The sequence below is a fragment of the Agelaius tricolor genome, unplaced genomic scaffold (assembly GCF_023055355.1).
Source record: "Agelaius tricolor isolate 1412-34295 unplaced genomic scaffold, bAgeTri1.0.p SCAF_3, whole genome shotgun sequence".
In the NCBI taxonomy this organism is placed as follows: Eukaryota; Metazoa; Chordata; class Aves; order Passeriformes; family Icteridae; genus Agelaius; species Agelaius tricolor.
The window spans coordinates 41,522,034-41,541,921 of record NW_027269263.1 but is presented as its reverse complement, the minus strand read 5'-3'; the positions used below and the strand labels follow the sequence as shown (position 1 = coordinate 41,541,921).

General features: G+C 38.2%; 1 protein-coding gene across 2 annotated transcripts in view; it reads left to right on the top strand.

Moving 5' to 3' along the window:
* The window catches only part of PDZRN4 (PDZ domain containing ring finger 4), a 230,693-nt gene that overhangs the window by 129,996 nt on the left and 80,809 nt on the right, over window positions 1–19,888 (top strand). The window contains exon 1 of one of the 2 annotated variants that reach the window (XM_071423594.1): window positions 3,121–3,447. The exons of the other annotated variant lie outside the window; for it this stretch is intronic. Within the exon in view, the coding sequence (XP_071279695.1) occupies window positions 3,379–3,447 (69 nt within the window). The 5' untranslated portion in view covers window positions 3,121–3,378. Of the gene's footprint in view, window positions 1–3,120; window positions 3,448–19,888 lie in introns of those variants that run through there. 2 annotated transcript variants of the gene reach the window in all.

The following is a 19,888-nucleotide window of genomic DNA, read 5'->3' as shown; positions in this document are numbered from 1 at the left end:
TTTCTTAAAATGAATATTATAGTTTATTATGTGTCTTTCAGTGTGTGATAAAGAAGATATAAAGGAGTGAGTGGCCTTTAATTTGCAGTCATTGTCTTTAATTTTTTGCAATGATAAATATTCAAGCATGGGTGCTCATAATTAGACATTGCTGTACCTCAATGAGGTAACTTTATACCAAATATAAGTCATCTCCTAGATACTTAAGATTAATTAGGGGACCTAAACAAAGGCATGTTGTTTGAAAATGTTAACAATTTTTGTTGTAACTCTCTTAAAATTAAACTGGTTTGACTGTAAATTATGATTTTAGTTTTTATGGAAAGATTTAATGGTAGGAAATGATCATAGAGAACTCCAAAATTAAGAAAAGCATTGAATTATTGAAATATCTATGAATTACATATAAAATAAGAGTGACCTGATTATGTTTTTGTACCTTTTTGATCCCTTTAGCTACAAAATGTCGGAGGGCACTAACAATGAAGAAGAGGGAAAGAAACTGTTTTCTTACCAATATTAAATTCTTGACATAACTTGACCAAAGTACATCACATAATTCTTTTTATAGTTCTAGCAAGTTTTGCCTTGAATATTGTTATACACTGCACAAAGTTTTGTATTTTGACCACATATATGATCAAAGTTGCATATTTTGATGAAGCTCAGGAACCTAGACGTACACCTTTCCTTCTCTAATAAATCTATTCAGTCCTTCAGACTGTGCCCATTAGTGGTTGCAGAAGCAGAAGACAGAACCTTTTTACTCTGTATGAGCAGAGGGCAGGCACTTGATAAATTAATGGCCAAGCTTATGTTGTCTCCAGAGAAGTAGACAAAAGAATCAGAGAAAGAACAAATAGACACTGTAAGGGGAAACTGCTGAAAGCTTAGCTGTGGCTTTCTATTGCTTATTTTGTCTATTGGTTTTTGTTGTTGTTTCTTGTATATAACTGGAATCCTGTAATAATGTGCCCTTTTTCCCCTGATATTTTAAGAACTAATTTTAAGAAACTATCAAAAATATACCAAGGTAAATAATGTTTCCTTTCAAGAATGTAGTTTAGCTTTCAAAATGTGTATGTGTCAGAGAAGGAAGTTGTGTCAGTGGAAGAAGAGAACGCTTTCGTCAAAAGATGGCATGGGTGTCCTTGCATGACTGTTGTCTTGTTCATTGATCTGACTTTCTTAAGTTCAAAATTTACACATCTGAGAATCTTTCTGCACCTTACAATACAGAAACCTTCAAAGATTGAGTTGATGTTTGCTGCATGGGTTTAAACCTCTCAGCGTGAACAGCATTTCATGTGAGTGTGGAGGAGTAGAACAGAGGCTGATTCTTTCGAACAATGATGAACCGGCCTCCACGGTTCATCTTTGAAATCCTTGGGCTTTGGAGGAATTTCATAACCAAACCTGCCTGCTCAGGTTCTTCCACCAAATGAAAATTAATCTTACTGTTCTGTTTCAGAACACTGCTGGAAGCTGGTATGTGAAGAGCTTGCTCTGTTAATGGTCATTATTAGATTCTTCCTGACTCTGCACATTTATTAAAGGAGATGAAATTTAATTAAGATTTAGTCTCAACCTATTTATAATTTACCTAGAGGTTCTAGCAAACTTTACTACTATGCAGAGTTTGCAGCAATGGCCCAGTTTTTCCTGTATGTTTCTCTGCTTGGCTCTCATCCTGTCTATTAGGTAAAATTAGGGCCCAGAAAATCGGATTATTACATCCCAAGGGGCTGAACTGATAAGCAGCACATGATTGTTGATCTGCTTGCTACCCGTTGTTGCTGGTGTTTGAGGTGTTGCTAGATGCAAAGCCAATTTCTTATCAATTACTGGTCATTAGAATAATTTACTGTTATTGATTTTAAATATTTGACAAAGCACTTTTAGGGAACTGCACCCAAAAAAATAGTAGTTGTACATAATTTCTTAGTAAATAAAACTCTTTAGGGCACAGTGTTAATCTTAACTAACTAGTTTCATTGGTGTTAAAGTAATTATTTCTGCTTTGGATTCCACCTGCTATCCTCTCCAGATTAAAGATGTTTTTAAATAAGCACTTGATATAGTTCTTAATGAGCAAAGTTGCTGAGAAAGTAAAGATAAAAAAGGAGCAACTTTTGCTTTTTATATCCTGTTTTGTTATGGCTTGGGCTTTTTATCTTGCATAACTACCATTGGATTATGTGATGTACAATACAGGAATTAATGTCAGCCTTGAATTAAGTGTTATTTCCATTGGCCTTAATATTTAAGCTGTGGGTTTAGTTTAATTTTAAATTTTCCTTTATATACACATTAAGAATTGTGGCACTATTAAAATCTAATTTACAAATGGTAAAATTGTATATAATGATATGTTAAAATAATAGCTTTGATACCTGGGAGTCTGAGAGGGTGTATCTGTTGAGTTTCTGAGAAATTTGGCCTATAGTTACAATTAATCTGTTATACATGCAAGAAAGAGACTTGAATGTGAGATTTTTTAATAAACAGTAAAATGTGTGTCTATATGTAAAAAGCACCAGGTCAGGCACACCTGCATTTCCACATATCCTACATATGCATGATGAATTGTTATGGAATTATGCCTTTTATGAGTACAGTGGAATTTTGGCTAAATTTGGCCATGTCAGAGTTGGAGCTATCAGTAAAGCCATCTGGGCTAATTTTCTCTCCTGCCTTCTTTAGTTTAAATTTTTAGCAACGTCAGTTCAGGTTTCACAAGCACTCTCCTAAAATGCTTACAAATATTTTAAATGTATTCTGTGATCCCTGTTGCACCAGGTGGAGACCTAACATAAGACTTGACTTGTGCTTTTCCCACCTCCATTAATGAATTAGTCTCACAATTACTGTAAAAATTGAGATGAGTGTGGGTGAAATGCATGCAGCTTAGTCTCTCTAACCTTAATAAACAGAGTTGGTATTGACACGAGTGAATTTTGTTTAACCACAGTACATTTGCTTCTTAATTAGTGAATATTCATCTGTCATCAGCAGCAGCTATGACACCCCTCCCTGCTAACACGTTCTGTCATAAATAATCAATGAGATGCTATTAATATTCATGAGTGGGAATCTGTGTAGTCATGTGCACTGATGCAGAGACAGGGGGAGTGTTGCCATGAACTGAGTCGAAACTCTGTGTGTGTATACGTGAGTGTAAGATAGTTAGGGAAAGGGAAGAAGAGCATGCTGCCTCGCACTGCCCTGCCTTGTGCTTCCAGCTAACAGTGCCTGTGTGTCGGGGCTCGAGTGACTGATGAAAAACAGTAGACAAGTCTGGAGGGTGATTCCCCGTCAGTGCATTTGCCTTTCAGTGCTGGGGAAATTAGAGGCTTTGCTCTTGTGCTGCTTATTAGGATGGGCTGCAATCTGTGCACTTTTCAGAAGAGAGAGGAACACTACAAACTGCTCTATGAAGTTTCACAGGTGAGTGCAGAGGATATTGCCAGCAATCTCCAGAGTAAAAATGTGTGTGCTTTACAGACAGTAAGTAGAGATGCTTTTGTTTTGCTTTGCCTTTTTTCTGTCCTTTGCAAAATTGCTTGTGAAATTGTTTGGGGGGAGATTAGTAATTATTAGTATTTTGGGTGCCTGTTGTTTTCTGCTCGTATGCCACTCCCCCTTCAGATGACTTCCTGTGGGATTCTTTTAACATTTTTGTGCATCTTCTGCCAAGATGTCAGTCTTATAGCAGCACTCTCATTGAACCATGTCGGTGATGTTTTAAGGGAGCCCTTGGCTTGGGTAATAAGACTGATTTCAGATAAATCGCTCTGCTGCCTCTGAAAGCCTTAGGTCTGTGATCTCAGGTATTTTTAAGTTAAGGAACAAAGTTTTTATGGTATGTCTATGCTGCCTGAGAAGTGTGTTAAATTTTCAGATTAATTAATTAAAATTGGAATAATTCTGAAATGTGTTGTTGCCTTTAAACAGGTACTGAGTACAACAGGGTTCCATGGGTAAGGTGTGCTGCTCGTTCATTCATTGTTTGTGTGTTATTTCTGTATTCTACTAGACAAAGATCATAATCCCATTTAGGTATTTTGGTGTCTCTTTCAGCATCCTAACAGTGTAGTGCACAGCAGAGTAGCAGTCTGCTGCTGCTCTGCTCCCAGCTCCCTCAGAATAAGATGAGAAAAGATGAAACAAGTACTTCCCCATAATAGCCCATAATTTTTGCTCAGATCCTATTGAATCAGTATTTGATTTGCAGCTTTTTGTTTGTTTTTTTTTTTCCTCTTGGCATAGCAGACTCACGCATGCTAAAGTTTAGTGCCTTTCAGCATCTGTTCTCTCCCTCTCTGTAATTTGTTCTGGCTTTGATACATTGCCATTGATAGAGGCTGAGCACTGGCAGTTTTGGACTGCACTGCTGCTGACAGGCAGTGCAGGGGAGAAAAAACAGCTTAGAATGTTGGTGGTCTATTGGCACAGCAGCAGCTAAGTGCCCAGTGCCGACTGGTTCTCTTCGAGTTCCTCCTGACGTGATTCATTTCACAGTGGGCTAATTACAAAGTGGATTCTCTACACATGAAGCAGCCTCCTCAGTTGTGGTGTTAATGCACATTTTCATGGTAATGTGATCAGAGCCTCATTAGCCAGTTTCCAGAATGATCCTCTGCATTAATTAAATATAAAAATGACTCTTTTTATCACCATAGAGAGGAAGAAGAAGATTAACATTGTTAATTACTACTGGGGGCCATACCTCTGCATCATTTTTTACCACAGAACCAGCAAGTGTATTCAATCCTAAAAGAGTGTCTGTTTGCAGGTAGCATGCCCATTGCCTTGCCTGATGAAGATGGTCTCTAGGTGGAACACTTCCCTTTAGTTCAATATTTAGTTGTAATCCCATAATCATTTTTTCTTACAGCAACAGCACAGGGAAAAGCATAGCAGCAGCACATTTCCCTCTCTTCCCTTTCCCTCTCCCCAGCTCTGGATTGCCAAACTGATCTGAAAGTGTAAAATGGAGTAGAGTAGGTCAGTGTCTGCTTTTCTGTGCCAGGGAATAAGAAATGCAGGTTCTGCTGTGAAAGGAATCAGACATTTCTTAAAGGGCTGCGTGTGTGTATGGGATAAAGACTGTGTCTGGTTTAGAGTAAATGCATTTTCAAAATATTCCTTGCAGTAATGTTGTAAGGTGGGGTTTTTAAGAGATTCAAGAGAAATTCTTCCCTCTATCTGTTATCTTCTCTGCTATTGAGTTGGAGTGTCTGTAGATGTGAGCAATCAAGGTGCAAAATTAACTAATGCTTTCACTTTTTACTCTGGTGCTTGCCAGATAAAGTGTTATCCCTGGGAGGATCTCAGGGATGTTCCTTGGGGAGTTGAAATGCAGTGAGCCTGGTGCTGCATCTTGTGCTGTTAGGGAAATGTCACTGATAAGGTGCAGAAGGAGAGCAGAGAAATGACTTAGTGTGCTCACAGCCACATCCTGTGTTCATCTGTAAACTCATCCCTATCTTTGTTTCAGTGTGTGCAGGTCAGAGCCCAAAGGATACTGAGCATATTTTTAACCAGGTGCTGCAGTAAAAATCAGGTAGTGTCTCACACCATAACTGCTTCTGTGTACAATTCTGATTTGCTGCTGGGAAGGGGGAGCAGCAGTAGAATATGATAAATTAAATTAAGCCAAGGCAGGCATTACTACTTGATTTGCAAATCCCTTTTTAACTCTCCAGTCCTGTAATTCCTATACCACAGGCTGGGCTCTTTCATCTACATGATTTCTGGAGAGCTTGGGACAAGTTAGCCTGTCAGGGACATGAATTGACTGAGGATGAGCTGCGGCTCACTAGCATATGTGGATCAGATAGATTAATTTATATTCATATAAAGAAGCAATCCTAGCCTCATCTGCCACCTTTCCCATGCTGGGCTACCTGATACTGTGGGTGGTCTGTGCACTCATACACTTAAAAATATAGTAAACAAAGGAAAGCATGTTTGCAGAGGAAAACCATGCAAATGCTTGCAGTGGAGCAGGTTTCTGTGACTGTTTTTAGTGAGGTCAGATTCAGCATCACAGGGATTTTTATTGAAGAGCTGCTGGAAAAGGAAGACATCATTAGAATATGTATAATTTCTCACTTTTCCTCCATTCCTTCACTCCAGACTTGTCTTTTGCTTGGTAGCAGTTCAGAGACCATGGGGCCATCTCCAAAACCATCATTTGCTGGTATGATGGATATGTTTATTTAGATAACTGTGTTTTGTTCGTGCAGATTGGGATCAAAATAAAAAGTCAAATAGTCATATTTTAAGAATGAAAGCTTTTAAGATACCACTGTGCATTGGTGGAGGACCCTCGTCCTTCTGAGTGCCTCTTCACCAGTCCTCAGCGTGGCTCAGGTTTATTTCTTGGCTTCACTGAGGGAAGGTATCAGGCATATCTCCTTCAAGTCCTCTTCTCCATATGCCTACCAGTGCAGAAATGAAAGATGTCTGAATTTGAAATTTATGGCCCTACATGCTACTTTGTGGAGCACTTTAATATTATTTCCTGTGTGCTGTATAAGCAGGATTGAGCTAATGAGTGTGTATCCAGGAAGTCTATGTCAAGTCACTTAGAGAGGGTGGGATCTGGTGTATGCTCATGTTCATTAAAAGCAGACCTCTGCCATACTCAGCTGATTTTTTCTTCCACTGCAGGGGTTAAAGAAGCGAGTTAAAGTCATTTGTTAACAGCATGGTGAGGATTCTTCCCATTTAGCAGAAAGGATAAGAGAAATATGGCTAGGATTGAAGGGAATCACCAGTAATCTTCAATAGCTTTGTCTGAGACTCTAGAAAATGCAGGTTTTCTTCAGAATATTGTGGCTGTCATAAAACCATTTCTGTTTGCTTGAATTTTTGTGCTTTGTTTTCAAAATGTGGAGTTAACCCAGAAAAAGAGGAGAAAGCTGGAGAGAGAACACTGCTTTTAGAAGTAAACCAAAGAATGGTGCAAACCTCTTTTTTGAGTTGCATGTTAAGAAGCAGATCTAGCTCAGGTGAGCATCGAATTGAAAGGGAGAAAGGAGAGAAGCCAGAAGGGAAAAGAGGCTATCTCAAATGGCTCACAAAGCCAGTGGTGAAGCTGGGATTAAAACTGTAAGGTTGTACATTTATGTTTCACATTTGACCTGGGATAATAGTAGAGCTTGCTCACAGCATTTTTAAATCCTCTGAAGACTGATTATGCTGTTTGCTTCTCCTGTTGGTTTCCATAATTACTATAAAGTTCAAATTTTTATCATTTTAGAGCTCTGATTTTATGTTCATTTTGATATCCCTTGGGCTACTTGTACTGAGTTCTAGTGGCACAGCTCTTCAAACTCAAAGCTGCTCACAAGAGAGACATCAAGCCTGCCCACTGAAACAGCAGAGGCATTTCTGCAAGTTTCAGGAGGTGCTGCTTGCAGCTGGCATTGGAATATGGATGACTGGGGGCCAAGCAGTGTTCCTTAGCACTGGGACCTGCCTTCTCTGGTCTTGATGAAGTTTGAGTTTGTTCCAAAGATGATTTAAGGAGCAAGATGATGCAATACGGATTTTCCCCCTTCAGCCACCAATATTCTGTTTTGGTCCTTATGCCATGTGAGGTATTTACATGACAACTCCTCAGTGTGGGGGTTGCCACTAGCTCTCATTCTTTTTTGTAGATACCTGCCACAACTTTTGTGTACCTTTGTTTGCTGTATATCAATGCCACCTCCAAATGCCCCTCATGATTTCACCAGCTATGGGAAAGTACTAGCTTGTGTTGCATCAGCAGAAACACATTTTTGGTTTGTATCTAAGCTCTCTCTCTTTTATGAGAAATTCTGTAGCAGCACAGTTTTACCTCTGGAGAATATGAAAGAAAAAAAGTCTGAATTTAATTGTCTGGAAATTAGCTGAATTATCTGAGTTTAATTAAATCAGTAGCAAAAGTAGATCTGGTTTGATCTTACAGCATTACCTTTCTTTTTCTTCTTGCTCCTCTAAATTTTTTAAACAAACAAGTGATAACCCCCTGAGTCTTTTTTTTTCTCTAAGTAGCTCTTCTGAATATTCATATATCTATTTGAAAAGTTCAAAAATAAAAGTCAACAAACTTGCAGGAGTACTGTTTAACTGAACAGTTTTAGAGATCTGCTTTATGTAATTCCCCTCAAAAATGCACTGTCTCATAGTAGTAATGTAATATTAAGATGTAATCAAGTAAAGCTTGTCATACATTTCTAGCCATGTCCTAAAAACTTTCTTGGCATTTCTTTAAAGAACCTCTGCTGAACTGAAAAGACTGAAAAATGAGTTTAAAAATTTGACTTCTCTTTTAGATAAGAGGTTATCTTTGTGGTTAGCAGGCACAGATTTCCTGGTTCTCAGGTTTCCTTGATTATTTCCTTCACACCAATAATTAAGCAGCATGAAACAATGGAAATTAAATCATAGAAATAATCCCATTGTCATAATGTTTCTGCAGGCTCAGGAAGAAACAGTAGTGTCATGTCATTGTTAACAACCTGCTCCTGGTAGAGGAGCTCACTTTCCCTCACTGGATACCGTGCCACAGATCCAGGGAACATGGGCTGCAGCAGTAATAGTCCCCAGAGCCCTGGGCACCCACTCCTCAGCTCTGGGCTTTGAGTCACCACATGCCAATTGCTTAAAAGAGAAGAGACACGTTCAGGCCACCTCTTGTGTGACTTTAGATCTTACCACAGCGCTCTGTTTGGGTGTAAACGCTCCCTGAGGAGTCCTGGAGGATTGGGATTTGGGTCTGGGAACACACAGGCTGCCTGAAATGACCAGCTCTGGCTGTCTGGTTGGATAGGGGCTGTAGAGAAGACATCCATGCATACAACTGCACATGTAAGGAGGTTGTCATCTGGTTCTCTAAAAACCTAAACCTGTTCACAGGAGGGTTTTTGATCATTCTTTTGAGCATAATACCTGAATTACATGTCGAGTAGCTAAGTATTATTTTTGATCTCAAACCAAGAAATGATGAAACACTTTTTTTTCTGGTAAAATCCAGGAAACTCTGAAGTGTTAACACTGACTTCATTGAGGCCAAGCTTTCATTTTCTGTCCTTGTTTACTGTCTTGTAAAAGGTTTATAGTTCCTGTGCATACCTCAAGAGGAAAGATAAAGAAAGAGTCATCCTGAGATAAGAAAGCAGACAATAGTATGTGAGATAAGAATTCAGGGGATGGGTACGACACAGGCCCCTATAAAAAGCCATACTGAGATTATATCTGTAATCTGCAGGGATATTCTTTGATTCTACAATTCCACATGCAATGTCATGAAAATTTTTAAAAAGAAGTGGTTCAGGTACTGAATAGCATGATTTTCTCTCTCATCTTACTGTTTGTTCCTTGCATCTTGAATTTAGCAATGTGGATTAAGGATTCTTCTAATGACCAGATTTTTATACATTTTTACAGAGCCGTCCTTTCTTGAGGCTTTCTTCCTGATGTGATTTGGTGTGGATATAATCCTTAGGCCTATGGCAAAATGTATCTTTATGTGAGCTCTATACATCAGTGATGTGATGAAGCCAGTCTTGCTACCTTGAGCATTCTGTCAAAAAAGAAGTATATTTTAGAGGTTCAGTATTTTTTTTTGTGGCTCATTGAAGAGGAAGGGCATTAAAATGTCAGCCAAACACAACACCATGAATGTGGGGTTAACTGACAGTAGATTGTTTCACCAGGTTTCTCTCAGGATCTGAGAGTTTAATGGGGATGTATGCAGCAGGGCTTGGTGAAAACTAGCAGTTTTCCACCCCTGTCAGGTTCAGCTGTCTGTCTCTGCCCCGACACGGGTAGGGTGGTTCTTGGGTGGCACGCGTTTCAAAGGACGAGTCTGGACTCTTCCATTTTTCGATCTTCAGATTGTTTATTGTTTCTTATCTACAAAATTTTCTGTCTGCCCAACAGAGGTCTGACCTGCAAGGCAGCCAAGGGCACTCTGACCACCCACGGGGCAGTCGTGTCTTTTTATACTGAAATCTATGTACATGATATTTACCTTTATTTCCCAATACCTTTCACCCATATTAGCAAGTGCACCTTCACCATGAACCAATCCCCAAGTGCCAACACCACCACAGAAAATGGAAGACAAGAAGAAGAAAGAAGAAGGGCGAGACACGCCCGGATCCCTCCATCTTGTCTCCATAACCCCTCTGTACCAAAAACCCTAAAATCTATATTTCACCCTATAAATGTGTCTTTCTTGCACCCTTCACTCTCAAGTGATTCTCACGTTCTCAAACTGGTGTCACTTCCGTAGATGGATCAAAATCAAGCCACCAAACACTCCTGGCAACATTCCAGGATTTCCGAGACCCCCAAGGGTTCTCTCAGTAACGCTGGACATCCAGAGTGATGTACTGAGTTCCCACACACCCCTAGGGATTTGTTGAGGTCTTATCAAAATAATTTTTAAAAAATACTGAAAAATTCTTGAATCTTTGGCTTTAAGACTATTTAGCTTCAGATTATGTTTGACCTGTTATTTTAAATGGCATGAGCTTTTGTAATAGTATTTGCTTTTCTGTCAACCCTATAACTTTGAACCCACTGGTAATTTCAATCACAAAGGCTTTTCTCATCTTTTAGTTTAATGCAAAGTAGTTTGATGATACTCCTAAGTAGATTTTATTTTTCAAGTGCGGGAAGATTTCCAAGTTTGCTGACATCATCTCAAAATATCAAGACATGAAAGAATTTAAGAATTTCTATGCTGATAACTCTTGATACATTTACTTTGTGGTTGCAGTGAAGATAGTTACTTTTCTATTTTTTGTGTAATAAGCTTGTCTTTTGTTTTACTTTGCTCAATAACTGTAACAAAACCGAGTCTGTTAAAAGAGGTTATTAAATCAGCTACTGTTCAAAGGTTATCTATAGTATTATTATAACAAATAGTGGGTCAGAAAGAGAATTTTAAAAATACTTGTATGCTATTTCTAGGACTGGACCTAGAAATGGAATTATACTGTCTTTATATATGTAATGCACTGTAAAGTCTCTTCTTTAAGTGTTTGCATTTTAGTTTAAAATACTGATGTGGAGAGGCAGAGAACAGGGTGACTATTTGGCCATTCCTGCATAATAGGATGATGTAGACTTCCATGACTCCCACTGTTGTGAGTTTTTATTGTTTAACTTTTACGAAGTTAGGACTTCCTAAAAGTTAAACAATATTTTACATATTCTTCTCTCTGGTGGAAAAAATAATACATAATTTTCTTCTCCAGTATGACAGTTGGAGGTTTTGTTTGTTTGTTTATATGTTTAACTGAAAAAAACAAACCCTGATAATAAGCAAAGTGCAGCAATTTTTTTAATTGTCTTCTGAATTTTATGGTAATAGTTATTCTCTAGAGGTTTTAACCATGACATTTGACCTCTGAAACAACATAGGAACAGTAGAACAAGTGATCTTCCAAACCACATCACACAAGAATTCCTATGCTTCAGGTATAGTAATGTCAGAGTTGAACCTGGGAGGATTCAATCTGCAAAAAGTCTACAAGTGTCTTTAATTTGTCTGGATAAAACTTAGTTTTTGAGTTCTTCAACTAGCTGGAGAATTCTTTCTTCTATGTTTCATACTTTTCAGTATTTGGGAGGGGGGGTGTGGAGTGTTTGTTTGGGTTTTTTTCCTAGTTCCTGGAATCATAATGTTTTGTAAAAACTATTTTTCATTAGTAGCACTATCATTCATGATCAGCGTGAAAAGCTTGTAAGTTGCAATCAGGTTATTAATTCAGTTTATGAAATTTGAAAGGAAATGGGATGAACTTAATAGATAATGTTTAGAACCAGTGTTACTCTGGTTTGATATTCTTCTGCATATCTGTGGTTGGCAGCATTGCATGAGAGGTGAGGCTGAAACCCAGCCACAGGGTGCTGGCAGCAGGGCATGGCCCTGAGGAGGAGGGCATGGTTGGGCTCTGCACTGTCAGGGCTTGCCCAGAGAATCAGTGCCTGCAGGAGCCAGCCATGGCTCATGGTTCCAGACACCTCCGAGCCAGGCTGCTCCTGGCCAGGATCTGCAGGCATGCCTCCAGGAACTGTCCTGCTTGCAAATGTCAGTGCAGCTTCTGTGTCCCTGGGCATCAAACTGGGGAGGCTCCTGGGAGAGAGCCACAAACCTGCTACACGTTCAGTTGCTCTGTAATGTCAGAAATAGGTACTGCAGTGCCAGAACAAGTGTCCTGAGGACCACAGGGAGCATGGGATTGGGTGGATTTGGCTAAATCATTATGAGGACTGAACAATTGATATAAGCAGAGAAAAGGATTCTTTTTGGTTACCTGTAATATAACAGAACAATTGACTGACCCATGTTATATGTTTGATTGTATTTGTAATGTGCTTTTTGCATATTATAGTGATGAATTTGCAGGGAAAATTGCTCAGGGAAATCATTTATTCAGGTCTTTGACTACTTCCCCATGGCTAGAATGTGAAATATTCAGATTCCTCATGATATCCCGGGTCATAGGAACTGCCAGCTCAAAATAAATTTTAATGGAAGAAAAGGTTGATTATTAGTTAAAGTTCAGCATTTGGAATGCATTCTCAGAAGTCAAGGTTGCTGAAAGTGGGGATGACATCTTCCATTACAATATAGTTTTTCACTTGAATTTGTCATGTAGTCTACTATTACAGCTGGGAAAGATGGAGACAGATAAGTTTATAAATGTTTATTATAGGTTTACAGTAAGTGTGGGTGGTATCTACATTGTTTCTCACTAAGGAATCTAATTCCATCAAAATCAAAATGCTTCATAAAAAATGTAGATATTTCTTCAAACATGGACTTACAGAAAAAACATGGGGAAAAAATTCCAGAAATTCATGGAGGTTATTTATATATCATCATAATTGAATATTTAGGTCGATTAACTTTTGAAACGTATACAAGACTTTGTGAAACAGTGTGTTATTTCATGTATGAAATTTGGAAGCCAAAAGTGAGTCAAGTTTTTCCTTTATCTAAAATTGTTTTGCTCTTCCCAGAGTTAGGTGTACTGTTTGAAAAATCTCAGAACTTCTCTAAATGTGGAATTTCCATTCTCTCTGGATGTCCCATACTGAAATATGTGACTTTCTGGGGGGAACTCCTGTCTATGTGAAATTGTATTTGCCAGCACACACTTGTAGAGATTTGTTTGAAAGCAGTCTCTATCTTGTGGGAGAGGAGGGAAGTGGCAAGAACAGCTTTAGTAGCTGTAAACAGCTTCCAATAAGGTACTTGACAGAAAAAGAATGCACCACCCACCATCAATGCATATTGTGCTGCTAGAGAGGAATTTTGCCCTGTTTAAGAGAATTTGCCAAAATCTGTTTTTCTCCTTTCTGGATATTGCATCCCACGGGAAGGGTGATTGGAGTATACTGAGGTATAGGGCCTACTTGGTGCAGCAGTGGGACTTGGAGGTCTGGCTCTAATTCCTTCTCTTGTGGGTATATGTTAAGAGGTTCTGGTTTCTCTTTTCCTGGTCTTGTAGAAAGTTCAGTATTATTTAAAGCTTAAAGATTACCTGTAGAGAACATAGCAAGTGGCTAATGAAGAAACTGACTTAGCACTGCCTAATAATGATGATAGTGATCACAACAACCATCATAAAGTGCTGGATGGAGCCACTGAGCATTTTTTGGTAAAGTTATAACACAAGTGGATCATTGCAGGAGGGTGTAGGCCTGCCTGCATTTCCAATGCTTCCTCAACATACAGAAAGGGTTTGATTAGGTTTGTTGGATGACTGTTTTTTCCTTCATTGTACATGAAACTTCAATTTTATATAAATTTTCATTACAATTTCCCCAGTACTACTTCACAGGCAGCTAATGGGATGTGCTGGTTTTTTATTCATGTATTTCATTGTAGTATGCAGATCAGAGGCTTTTTAGTGTGAAAGAATTTCTAATTGTTAATTTGTTGGTATTGCTTTCTTCAGATCCTAGTAGAAACAGGAAAATTTTGGTATTTTTTTCATCAGTAGTAGAGTCCTGTTGCTGTCAGTTCCACAATATATTTCATATTTCAGGTGTGAATCTGACTAAACCATTTAAAACCTTCTTGATGAAGTAGTTTGAAGTTCTTAACATAGGAGGTCATTCCAATTTATCTCCAAATGACCTCTTTCTCCCCAGATTTATGTATTTCCCTGATTTAAAAATGTCATTTGGTCATGTTCAGAAGGAGAATGTCTTTGAAAGCCTGACTTGTAGGAATATGATGAATAGTGACAGGGAAAGGATTTTGCCCAGTGAGAAAATACCAAATCATGTAGCACTGTAGTTTCACTTACTAAATATTGTCCAGGCTCTATTGTTGAACCCTGTGCTGCCAGTGTCACTTTGTCAGGATGCTTTCTGTCCTGTGACTAGTGGCTTCAAATGTACTCATCCATCTTCTTGTCCCATTACATTTCATGTGACTGATGTTCTGCACCTATTAAAATTGATGGGAAAGAACAAAGAAGAAAAATGTGCCCTTCAACTGATTATGCCTTTGAAAGAGCAAATGAGACTCCACTGCTGTTTAGAGTAAATGGAACAGTTATTTCTAGGCTTATCTATATTACTTCATTTTAATATTAGCAGTAGATCCCTTAGTTTGGGGTTTTTTTTTTTCCACTATTATATTGAGAGTAGTAAGTTTGCATCAATATTGTCTCATTTAATATTGTGACAATGAGTGAACATACAAACTCTCTTAGATTTATCAACTGCCTCTGGTAATCCTGCCTGTGAGATATTGCTACCATGCCTGAATTGCCCTCTTAGGAAAGGATGGAGGCATGTTTGACTAGCCGGGGCCTTTCCTTTGAGGATGAACCCATTCCTTGTCCACAGTTCAGGTATGCTGGGAGAGCACTTCTGTGGGATGTCACAAGGTTCTGCTTGGTGGTAAGTGCTTGCTTACCTTAAGTTCTTCAGGGCAATTAATGGTAGACTAGAAGTTCAAAAGACTTTGTAGTGTTGGCTTTATCTTTATTTCCTGGATAGAGATGGCTTCACAAAGTGCTAGTCCAATGTTTCAGAGTTAGACCAGGGCCATTAGCCAGCTCGATGGAGAGGACACATGTCATAGTTACTGACAACTGAAGGCAAAACACTGAGGGAATTCATAAGGAAAAGCTCCCAAGTGATCAGTATGTCTGATTATTTATAGAATTATGACAGCCTTCTCAGCATAGCAGCCAGCAGTTCTTTCCCATTTGTGCATAGCAATGAGACTGTAAATTCTTTATTTTTTCAAATTTTAATTTTGACTATGGGCATTTGCATGTCCCCAAAATGCAACATAATGGACCCCTTTAGGCTCCCTTATGTTCTTGTAGAGATTTCAGCAAGTGCTGTATGCAGCTCTATTCCCTTTCCTAGTGGTACTCAGATGCATTAAAGTTTATTTCCATGCAAAGTTCAAATATGTGCTGGATTTGTATATTTCTGTGCAAGGACTTTGGGTTTCTTAGACTTTGTCTTGATATTAATCCTTCGTTAATTCAGGCTTAGTAGGTATTCTGTCTGAAGCTCAAAAAGTGTGCTTGGCTTGTGGGCTGGGAAATGCTTCTGAGAGTTGGGAGTATTGAAAGACTGTTTCTTACACCATAATCTGTAATTATTTAAGCTTGCTGATAGTCTTCAAGTCCTGTTGCTTCATCCAACATTTTTCTCAGTCTGGAGATGGTGTACTGTGAAGTGGATAATACTTTTAGGTTGGGAGTGGATTCACTTGGGTTACTATAAAGACAGTTGTTCCCATCTAGAATTCCTGAAGAGGAATTTGATTAAGATTAAAATAGGCAAATAAGACTTTAGGAATCTTAATTTAAAAATTTCTCTGTGAGGTCTCTTCTCTCTTTAGTTACTTATTTGACCTCCAGCTGAGAGTGGATTCATCATTTTACAATAACCTTTTTACAGATAATTAACTCCTGAAATGAGTAGAAGTTAAGCAAAAATACAATGGACCTGCAGTCAGATCCTACTTAGTACTCTAATCTTAGCAGGACAGTTCTAGACTATTCAAAGCACATTCTCACCCTTGGCATCACAGGCACTTGAACAAGTAACCCCAGGGGAATAAATTTTATATTGCCTCTCTATTACTCTGTGCTAAAATGACTTATGGAAAAGGGATTGTGGAAGAACACACCCTGTATTTTATCTAGGGCAGAAATGTGCAGCAGGTAGCTGATGCTTTGAAATTTGCACCCCAAAAATGGTCTCCCAATGCATGTGTCTTCAGTGGGATATGAAATAGGTTGGAAGTGGGAGAGAAATTTCAGTTTACCCTTCTGGATTGCACTGACTGCAGCAGCTGCTGGGACTAGGTCCCAATTAATTAATTCTGTTGCCAAGGAAAACCAGTTATTAGCACTATACAGAAAGGTCATCATGCAAATAGTAGTGCTGTTGATTTCTAGTATGACTTGAGAAAAAATAGGTCTCAGCCTTCCACTTCCCCATACCTTGGGAAATTTTAGTTGGAATTTACTCTAGGTAACAGATTTTTAGAAAAGCTGCTATTCCTACACTTTTGATTTTGAAAACACTGAGAATTGCTTATCTTTTTTTTTTTTTTGTAGTGAGGAAAATCTGAATGCAAGGGGAGGGATGAGACAATTGGATTTCCTTTTATTGCACAGGAACACTGAACAACACTGACAGAATATTTACTCCTGTCTCTTCCTTCTAATTTGATTCTCTGACTACCATATCAATCTTTGTTCATTGGTGAAACAAAATTACAGTATCACAGGTGTTGTTGCTTGGGCCTCTGCAACAACTAAAAGATGTGAAAGAATTAAAGACATGAGCCATTCTATAAGATTTATTTACCAGTTGATCCACAATGAATTGTGCTTACTGTACAAAATGTTATGAAAATGTTCCTCAAGCCATGTCAAGCAAAAGGTCTTTTATGGTTCCTATTTTTCTTCCTCCAGAGAGAGATTTGATATGTTTGTTATGGATGTGTTCAATACTGGTAACTATTGAATTCTGATTGACCAGCTTTCTTTCTACTCCCCAGAACATGTATAGTCATTTGAATAATACCAATTACACTGGCATTAGTAGCATGTACAACATTCTGGAGAAAACTTTACTATCCTCAGTTAAAGTGCTGTGAATATTGTTCCAGGGGTAGTCTGTTTTTTCCTAGTGGGCAGTTAGATCTTTTACCTTGCTATTAAAGAAGAAAGCACAGCATTGCCTTGCCTCACCCTGCATGGTTTTTGTTCAGCCCATGCAGAAGGAAGACAGGATCACCCTGGCCTCTGCTGAGCAGGATGTGACACTGGTTGCAGTATTTACAGGGTGCTCTCTTTTTTCTTGGGGGATCAGAGGATGATCCATAAGCAAGCTACTCTCATGGTTACCTTTGTTCAATAGGTCTGTATTGGTCATCCCTTTCCAGATATGCAGCTGTAGGCGGAGTAAATATACATGACCAGTTGCTCTAAGATATTTTTCTCTTTGTATTTTTCTCTTTGTCCTTTCAGCTGTCTGCATGCTTACAGAAAACAATATGCAGAATTAAAACTTCCAGTAAGGACACTTCTATAAGTGTAGTGGAGGTTTATGTTTAGATCAGGAAAAAAGTTATCCTTCTAATAGATTGGCAGTATGTTGAACCATTTGAGGAACAGAGGCAGAACTCCAGAGAATATTTTCCTAACATGCTGCTGGAAGCACAAGGTACAATTTTTTTCCTCTTCTTAGAAACAGGCCCATAGTTATAAATCTGTTTATAGATTTATACACATTATTCTTATTCACAGAATACCTCACACACTCAAATCTTTATTAAGTGAATTATAGGCTGTGTAAATAAGTTAGGAAGTCAATCATGTATCAGGGATAATCACCTGGCTAAAACTCCAGGGCAGCATTTTTGCTAGGACCTCTGAGAAAGTAAATTCATGGCAAATACTTCAAATCTTCCCAGTTTATATCTCATTCACAACCACCTTCCAGAAAATACTACTTGACACAGATCAGAGTAAGATGATGCTAAAAATTCAGAAATATGTTTACGGTTGCAAGTGTTACAACTTTCAAAGCTGAGAGTATATTCAGTAATATTGTCCATATGCCTCTATTGGCTGCAAAGTAATGCAGCTTGTGTTACTCCAAATGAACATTCAGGGATTGGAAACTTGCCTTTGCTTGAGAATTTAGACCTTACTTGCACCTGTCTACACAGTATAAACTTCTGATTGTCCTTTACCAATACTTTAGCTCCAGAAGCATTTTTTAAAATTGTTGATACATACTGTGTTCACATTTGCAACTAAATAGTTCCAGTAGCTTAGGTAGTATGGCCATAGCAGGATTGACCTTCCTTATTTTTGTAAACTGCTATAAAAAAATCCAAAATTTTAGAGCTGTGGTTGTTTATTGAAGAAAGGAAAATTCAATTAAGTATTACATTTTATGCCTTACTATATGTAACTGATTGATACTGGGAAACTGAGAAAGCGAAGTCCTCCATCACCTATATCCAGGAATGTGGAGAAAATACTCATTAAATTAACATTAGTTTAAGAAAAATGAAACTTCTGAGCCAATTACAGTTTACTGTTTAGACTGAAACAAAAAATATGACCTTTGTTACAGAATGTGTGACTTGAGCAGGCAGTTCCATATAAAACTGAGAAGCTGCAAATGCTCTCTACTTGAGTGATAGTGAACGTGTGATCTTAGTTCTGCTTCATTAGCCCCTAGTGAATGAGTGGTAAATTTTTCCTATTTATACATTTCTGTCAGGGGATCATAAACATAGCCTGACTAGTGCATATTTTAAGTGTGGCAATTTATTTTTTTCCTTTTTTTCCCCCAGCTTTGATGAATAGTTTATATTCCACTTGAATAAATTTTTCTTCTTTTCAGATATTCAGATAGGTATTAGCACTGGTTAATTATGCACTCAGTACCTTTTCTAATAGAACTATCTGTCATTATGGCAAGCTTTTATGTTGTATTTGAGGTATTCAGTCTTTTCAGTAAAATACTGCTTTTGCAGTATGCATGGGAATGATCAATTTTATTTTCTGCTGATTTGATAATTTTCTACTGAAATTTAATCTTCTGGGCTATGGCGTCTGTGGCAAATTGAAAGATTTTTTCCTCTGCTAAGAGAGTATCTAATGTTTTCCCATTGCAGAAAGCACACCTTTAGATTTTTCTGCACTATAATAGGTTTACATTTCATTTTAAGGGTTAAAATTTTGCAACTAGATTGTTTTATGTGTCATTTAATAATTCAGTATACCAGGGTTATAAGTAACATTTCCTTTTTCCTAGATGTTTCTCCAGTGGTGACGTTTTCTGTAGAACGTGTAGTTAAAAATGTCACTAAAGTTGGTGCAGATATGATGAATATTGTACTAATTGATGAGTAGTTTGTTCTAGTTAGTGTTTTTTATACAAATGCAATGTTGTTGGCTTTGGACATAGTAGGTTTTGTGTGCTTCTATACCTCTATATTATTGCTTTTCCTGTTTTCAGATCTTTTTGTGCAGGATTTTCAAAGACCTTATCCAGAGTTAGGTATTTGTCACAATTGAATTTCAAGCAGTTTCAGCAATTTTCTTAGTGCTCTGTGGACACTTCAGTCTTAAACCCTGTTAGATGGAGCCAGCCAAATTTAATTGGAAAGTGGTATCTTTGAGATACACCTGAGCGATCTTTTGAAAATGCTGTGCTAGTCCTGTGGCACCACAACCAGCTGTAGGGATGAAGCTTGTTACATCTCCAGCTCCTGGCAGCTGACTGAAGGTGACAGTGGGCATTTGACACTTTTTTTCCTGATAATGGTCGATGGGCATCCTAGAGAAAGAGCCTGAAAAAGTGT